The sequence below is a fragment of the Seriola lalandi genome, unplaced genomic scaffold, assembly GCF_002814215.2.
Source record: "Seriola lalandi dorsalis isolate HSWRI2012SDOR001 ecotype SW California unplaced genomic scaffold, Sedor1 jcf7180002054850, whole genome shotgun sequence".
Lineage (NCBI taxonomy): Eukaryota > Metazoa > Chordata > Actinopteri > Carangiformes > Carangidae > Seriola > Seriola lalandi.
In genome coordinates this window covers 1,983,315-1,990,292 of record NW_019525403.1, presented here as the reverse complement: position 1 = coordinate 1,990,292, position 6,978 = coordinate 1,983,315, and the positions used below count along the sequence as shown (strand labels likewise).

Sequence of the window (6,978 nt, the reverse complement as noted above, 5' to 3'; positions counted from 1 at the left end):
TCTCACACACACACACACACACACACACACACACACACACACACACTCACTGGGTGGCAGTGGCTCGTCCACTCTCTGGTAACGACTGATGTCATGGCGGACAGATGGCAGGGAGCGAACAGACTGGTGGCCGTTCACCTGAGCTGTGGTACCTGCACGCACGCGCACACACACACACACACATGCACGCACACACGCAATTTGTGTGTGAAGTTTGATTCATGCAGGTAAAAAGAGCGTCACAGTAATCTAAAGGAATAAACTTCTCCATCTCAGCCGTGGTCACCACAGATCTTAGTTTGGCAATGTTCCTCAGCGCGTATGATGGTGGACATGATTACCATGTGACATTCACTGGTTCGAAAACGACACCTACATTCTCCGGAGCAATTATAAGAGCTTCTGTCTTGTTAGCATTTAGCTGAAGGCAGTGATCAGTAATCTAAACATTCATTTAAAACTGGTGTCAATGTCATCAGTTTCTTAGTTTTCAAAGAATGTCTTAGTTAGTTAGCTGCACACGAGGTAAGAGTGTGTGACAATGTGTCAGTGTTGCTGTATAATAAATAAATAAATGAATATATATATAAATTAATGAATAAATATATTAATTAATTAATTAATCAATTAATTTTAAAAAATGAAATAAATAAATAAATAGGGCCCTTGAAATAAAAAAAATAAACAATAACAACGTGAATGATGGAGCTACAATCTCACCTGTCTCTCTCTCCCCCACTGTCCCACTCTGACTCTCTCTGGCCCTGCACACTTCCTGGTTCTGGGTCACGCCCGCGGACGACTGCACGGACCTCCTCCTCCTCCACACCTCCCCTCCCTCCTCTTCCTGCTCCTCCTGCCTGTCCCAGCCACTGGCCTGAGCTCCTGGAATTAACAAGAAGACGTCACCTGAGCACCGCCCTGACTGCCATAATATAAATATATATATATACACACACATATTGTACGGTTTTAAATTTTCCTTGGTCCTTATCTCCTGGCTCATTAATAAGATGATTTTCCACCTACCAGCTGCAGAAGCTCCTTCTCCTTGTTCATCTTTGTTGCTGCTAGTAGGAGCAGCTGCTGCTATTGGCCCGTTCGCCTCGCTGCTCGATGACTCCGCCCCCTCCTCCTCTGCCTTTGGAGCCACTTCTTTTTCTATCTCCACCTCCTAAAGGAGAGGAGAGGAGAAGAGACGACAAGGAGAGGAGAGGAGAGAGGAGAGGAGGAAAGAGGAGGAGTTTCAGATCATGTAATGTCAGATTTTGTCAGATCTCTATCTTTGAGTCTTTCTTGAAGTTTCTCACCTGGATGAGTGACAGTAGACCAAGTTGAGGACTGCAGGGCAGGTCCTGGTTTACAGCTGTCCTGCTGCTCTGCTCCTGACAACTACAGTCCCTCACAGACCCCCCTGGGTCAGAGACCACAGCCACCTCAGCCCCTGATGCCTGAGAGGAGCAGGAGGCTGTGGAGGTTTCTCCAGTTTCTACTCCAGCTCCAGTCTCAGCCCCCCCACACTCTGCTATAGGCTGAGCAGCAGAGGATGGACCTGCCTCTACTGTAGCTCCAGACCCAGACTCAGACCCGGACCCGGACCCAGCCCCAGCCCCAGTCCCAGTCCCAGTCCCAGTCCCAGCTACAGCCCCAACCTCAGCTGCAGCCCCAACCCCAGCTGCAGCCTCAGTAGCTGCAGCTCCAGCAGCTGCAGCTCCAGCAGCCCCAGCCGCAGCCCCAGCCGTAGCCCCAGCCGTAGCCCCAGCTGTAGCCCCAGCTTTAGCCCCAGCTGTAGCCCCAGCTGTAGCCCCAGCTGTAGCCCCAGCTTTAGCCCCAGCTGTAGCCCCAGCTGTAGCCCTAGCTGTAGCCCCAGCTGTAGCCCCAGCTGTAGCCCCAGCTGTAGCCCCAGCTGTAGCCCCAGCTGCAGCCCCAGCTGTAGCCCCAGCTCCGTTTGAGGCCTCATTCCCCTGCTCAGATTCAGATATAGCTGACCTCCTTGATGAGGACAAGTCTGTGCTCTGCTGTGATTGGTCCCTGTGTGTCTCCTCATCCTCATCTGAGTCTATGTGCAGCATGGCATTGAGCCGTGTGTCCGTTGGAAAGCTAGACCGGAGTTTGGGAGAAGGCCCCGCCAGATGTGGGTCCCCAGGGCTCCTGGGAGCCTCAATAGCATCCAGGTAGTCATTGAGTGACACCTGCCGGTGGGTGTGGCCTCCCAGAGCCACAGGAAGCAGATTGTCCTCTCCCATCCGCCCAGGCTCCCGCCACACACTGTCATCCACATAGTAACAAGTACCGTTGACGACCAGGGAGCCCTCGTCAGAGCCCGTGGGAGAAGGTCCACATGTGACGCGTGAGGACGAGGACGGGTGAGGGAGGTCTTCATCGTCAGAAGGACTGCCGGGGTCGCCGTTCACTGCGCTGCCCAAGATGGTTCCCACTGCATCAGGGGAGGCTTCTGACAGAGAAGAGAACAGAGGGATGAAAGAAGATAGAGAATGTGGATGAGAGAAAGAATCTACATTCACGCTCTGTTACTCCATCAATTATAGATGGAGCTTTTGATGTTTGGGGCAAAAGAGGGGTCACCACAATAAGAGATCTATTTATTCATAATACTTTAATATCTTCAGCTAATGCTAATATTTAACATTCCCCCGCTCTTTTTGCAACCCCTTCACTTATTTTACATCACAACCACCACCAATTTTTAATTCTCACAATATTACAACTTTTTTCTTGAAATATTACGACTTTATTCTCAAGATTTCTGATTTTTTCTTTTTCCTCAATGCCCTAAAACTCTGTTGTATGTTCTGCTGTTGCATTTTAAAGTTATTTTCAATATTTAAGTTTTTTAAATAAGTGTGTTGGCCTGGCTGCGTGGAGCTGTCCAAGGTGCTGAAAGAGGGATTTCATCCTGGCATGTTAATTAGCATTTAAGTCGTCTCATCTCCTTGTCTTGACCTAAAATCTGAATCACTAGTCACTAGTGTTCTCTTTTTTAATTAAAGGGTGTGCTGCTCATTTACATCACCCCTCAAAAGTACAATATAAACACATTCAAACATATACACACCCTCATGTCCATTGGAGGTGATGTCCACTCTGAACAGAAGCTGCCCGCTCACATGGTCAGTAGGAAGACGACGACACAGACTGTAGCTGACTGGCTGATCACTGTATGTGGTAAATCCCATTGAGGTTAGTGTTAGCTAGGTTACAAACAAGCACTAGATGGGCGCTCAATAGAGCGCATACCTCAGCTAAAGCCAAACAATCCTAGACATCTTTATGTAAATGTATGTAAGAGGAAAATCAATGACATCTGCCGCAACCTTTCAAAATAAAGGTGAAGGAATTCTGAAAATTCAGCCTTTTTTCTCAGAATTCTGAGATTATTCTGATTGAGTCAGAATTCTAAGAAAAAAATTCTCTTGAAGCCTTAATGTAAATAAAATTCACAATTCTAAGAAATCCGGAAATTCATAAATCTCATTAAAGTCAGATTAAAGTTTGAGTTTAAAGTTAGAATTCTGACTTTTTCTGACTGAATTCTCACTTTAAACTCAGAATTCTTTAAACGATTCTTTACAAAATTAATGTTTTCACATGTGGCCCTAATCCTCTTCCGTAACAGTTAGAGCGAGTGCCGTTTATTCAAAAGAGAGGAATATTTTTAAAAGTTTGACATTCACATGCAGTTAGTTTGTGAATTCAGTTTTTGCTTGCCCCAACATCTGACACCATGACCTGTCAACCTATGGGAAACACTGCACACACCATACATCACGTTGTAGATCAATATCAAATCAATGCTTGAACAATGAGCTGATTGGGAAACACTGATTGGTATTGAACGAACTGTTGAGTCACTATGGTTACGTGCTAAAGGTCAAACGTCTGTCCGTGCTCCTCAGACGTTTCCTCTCTTTGTCTGAGGGGCTTGTTAAAAACAATGAAACAAACACAATTTATGAGTGTGTGTGTGTATGGACTCACTCATCTGTCGGCCCCTCCAGAAGTCTCTGCACAGGGATGATCAGTTGACCCAGAAACCGCTTGATGATTGGTCGGCTCTTGGCGAACTTATCTTTTACTTCAATCTCCAACACGTCGGTCAACAGAGCCACAAAGGTGTACTTCTACCACAGGAAAAATGGTAAAATTATATCTTTACCTGTTGTATTACATTACCTGGAAATTTGGTATATTAAACTATTTATTTACATTAATCTGTGTGTGTTTTTTTTTTCTTCATATATCAGATTTGTCTACTCTCTGTTATTTGAAATGGACTGATTCGGTGTTATATTTCCTGAAGAAAGAGAAAGACACAAGGAAATCCAAAACACTGTGATCCTTCTCAGATGTGTATGGTGTGTGTGCTTCGGTAGGCGAGTGTGTTTGTGCTGACCTCCCCGTGCCACACAGGGTTGATGGTGTTCGCTATGATGGAGGATCGTCTCTCCTGGCCGTGGTGGGTGAACTTGGGGAGTCCACTCCTCTTCCCAGGCTTGATTGACATCTTCAGGTAGGGGTCTGGGTTGAAGAACATGCCCTTCTTCAGGCCCACTGCCCGGATGTCTGGAGAGGAAAACACACATTTATATTCGTAAATATATGGACCATCACTACATGACAGTTTAACTGAGTCGGTCCTCTCACCTGATAGGGTGAAGCTAACAAGTTTCCGGCAGTGCTCAGCCCCTGATTGGTCGTCCACTTGGCCTTCACTGCCCACCTGATGGGAAAACAACCAATAGGAGAGCAGCAAGAGTGAATCACTTACATTCCCATTTTTAGAAATGAACTGATTCACACCTAAAAGCACTTAGTTAGAAGTGACTTCCTGATCTGAAATGCTGGGAGCCAATCAGATGGCAGGATTAAGGATTAGAGAAAATGTGATACACAGAAAAACTGGGGAAGAAGTTAGAAAGAGAAAAGACTAAATAAACAAACACACACACACACACACACACATACCGGCACTCCAGGGTTCTTGACAGTGATACAAGGTGTTGTTGCTCTCAACGCCCCGCTCACACCGTGATAGTATTTAAAGCAGATCTTTGTCTCAGCTGTGGAGAGAACACACACACATATGATGATCATCACTGTGACATCATCAGGGTTATTCTCCTCAATGATGAGTAAGTCCACTCACGCTCCATGAAGTAGGGTCCCGGCTCCAGTCTCCACACAATCTGTCCTCTCTGGGTGCCGTTCACTCCGCGGTTCTTGGAGTCCCAGACATTGGCCACACATGTCTCATCTAAGAAACACACACATATGCAGTATATTAATACAGCTGAATTCACAATGTTTCTGTTTCTGTTGTCATGACAACGGAACAAGTTTGAAACAGTGACTGAAACGTGCCGCGTTAAGACGACATGTTAACCAGCTGATGCTAAAATGCAAAAAGACTTTTGGAACATGTTGGATATTTGACCTCTTCAGGCCACAACCAGTTAAATGAAACCGTGTGAGAAGTTTAGAGTAGAAATGTCTCTTCAGTGGAACAGTAGACTGTAAATAAAGATGGACGTAGCCTCCATGAAGAGCGTGCAGGTGAGCGGTACCTTAGGGAAACTCCTATGACCCGAGGGTCATAGAGCTCATCCCTGTCTGTACGTCCTGTGTAAAGGATGAAAAATGGCCCGTGTCCTAATGGATCAATTCTGATGTCCGTCAGCCACACAGACCGCCACATAAACACAAAGTCCTTGCCCTCTGTCACTCCAACTCACCGTCAATAAACCCTGAGCCTTTGTCAGTGACAGCCATTCTCCATACACACATACACACACACCTGACCTGATAACCCTGTAATCATCCATAATCAAGCAGAGAAGAACCTGTATGCACACACAGGTCAGACAACAGCATGAAGTTACGGAGCTAAGGCGGCTCCACGAGGAGCATGGCTAGTAGCCAGACTGGAGACAGTGCTCACCTCTGGGGAGACCCCCCACCCCCACACCCCATCTGGATCAGCGCTGCTGAGGAGCTGCAGAGAGGTCGGAGGGATGGAGAGATCACCTTTCACCATCTCTCACTCCTTCTCTTTCACACACAGAATCGCTCACCTGTGGTTTGAGATGACCTTAGCTATTGTGAAATGGTGTGTAATTCACACCTGGGCCGGAGAAGCACAGGGCATCACCCAGCCCAGCAGACACAGACTGCTATCAGAGACAGCCTTTAATCAACAGAGTAATATGATGTTCTTATGATCCACATTGAACCTGATCCTGTCTTAGTCCTGCTGGGAGCTTCAGATTCCACATCTGTATTAAGAAGAGCACAAAGGCAACTTCTTTCCTATGGTCTGAAAAACAGCCAACAAATTGATTTTGACGTTCTGGAACAAAGAGGCTCACACCTTTAAGCTGTTACACCCTCCATCTTGTAAAAAATAAGATTTGCTCTGAGCAGCAAAGAGTCCAGTTGAATAGGATTTGGCTGCCTCTCGTCTGTTAACCTAAAAAACAACCAACAGTGGACATTCCTTGTGTAATTGATTGTCCATTACTACTTTTCAGCTTGTGTTTTTACCCAGAGTTTATGGGCTCAAAAGTACTTGGAAACATGCACATGAAGTCATATTTAATGTTTTGTTGGCCCACCATCATACCTTCCTGAAAACCTGAACACTGAGATGGTTTTTGGTTCTTAAATCCACAAATATTTCTTCTTATGGATCAACACTTCAAAATAAAACACAGGAAATTAGTAAAATATGGGACCTTTAAGATATTAAATTAGGCTAAACAAAATTATTTCTGCTTTATCATTTTAAAATAATGGATGTGTAATGGAGGGTCCAAAGAACATATCAACTGAGGAGGGTCTTGCTGTAAAAAGTGATTCAAATAACTTTCTTACAGTGTCCTATAGCTCTTTAATGCTACTGATGCTGAGTCAGAATCACTTCTTTATGAGGATAACCTACTTCCTTCCCCCCCACCCCCC

General features: G+C 45.5%; 1 protein-coding gene across 4 annotated transcripts in view; it reads right to left on the bottom strand.

Moving 5' to 3' along the window:
* hecw2b (HECT, C2 and WW domain containing E3 ubiquitin protein ligase 2b) overlaps nucleotides 1-6,978 on the bottom strand; it is a 27,910-nt gene that overhangs the window by 10,997 nt on the left and 9,935 nt on the right. Inside the window, exons 3-12 of one of the 4 annotated variants that reach the window (XM_087179508.1) lie at nucleotides 5,168-5,275; nucleotides 4,987-5,081; nucleotides 4,666-4,741; nucleotides 4,415-4,584; nucleotides 4,000-4,142; nucleotides 3,077-3,177; nucleotides 1,311-2,452; nucleotides 1,030-1,174; nucleotides 721-885; nucleotides 51-152 (exon numbers count right to left, since the gene is read on the bottom strand). In XM_087179508.1, coding sequence (XP_087035634.1) covers nucleotides 51-152; nucleotides 721-885; nucleotides 1,030-1,174; nucleotides 1,311-2,452; nucleotides 3,077-3,177; nucleotides 4,000-4,142; nucleotides 4,415-4,584; nucleotides 4,666-4,741; nucleotides 4,987-5,081; nucleotides 5,168-5,275 — 2,247 coding nt within the window. Of the gene's footprint in view, nucleotides 1-50; nucleotides 153-720; nucleotides 886-1,029; nucleotides 1,175-1,310; nucleotides 2,456-3,076; nucleotides 3,178-3,999; nucleotides 4,143-4,414; nucleotides 4,585-4,665; nucleotides 4,742-4,986; nucleotides 5,082-5,167; nucleotides 5,276-6,978 lie in introns of all 4 variants that reach the window. The other 3 variants (XM_087179507.1, XM_087179509.1, XM_087179510.1) reach the window with 3 other exon arrangements.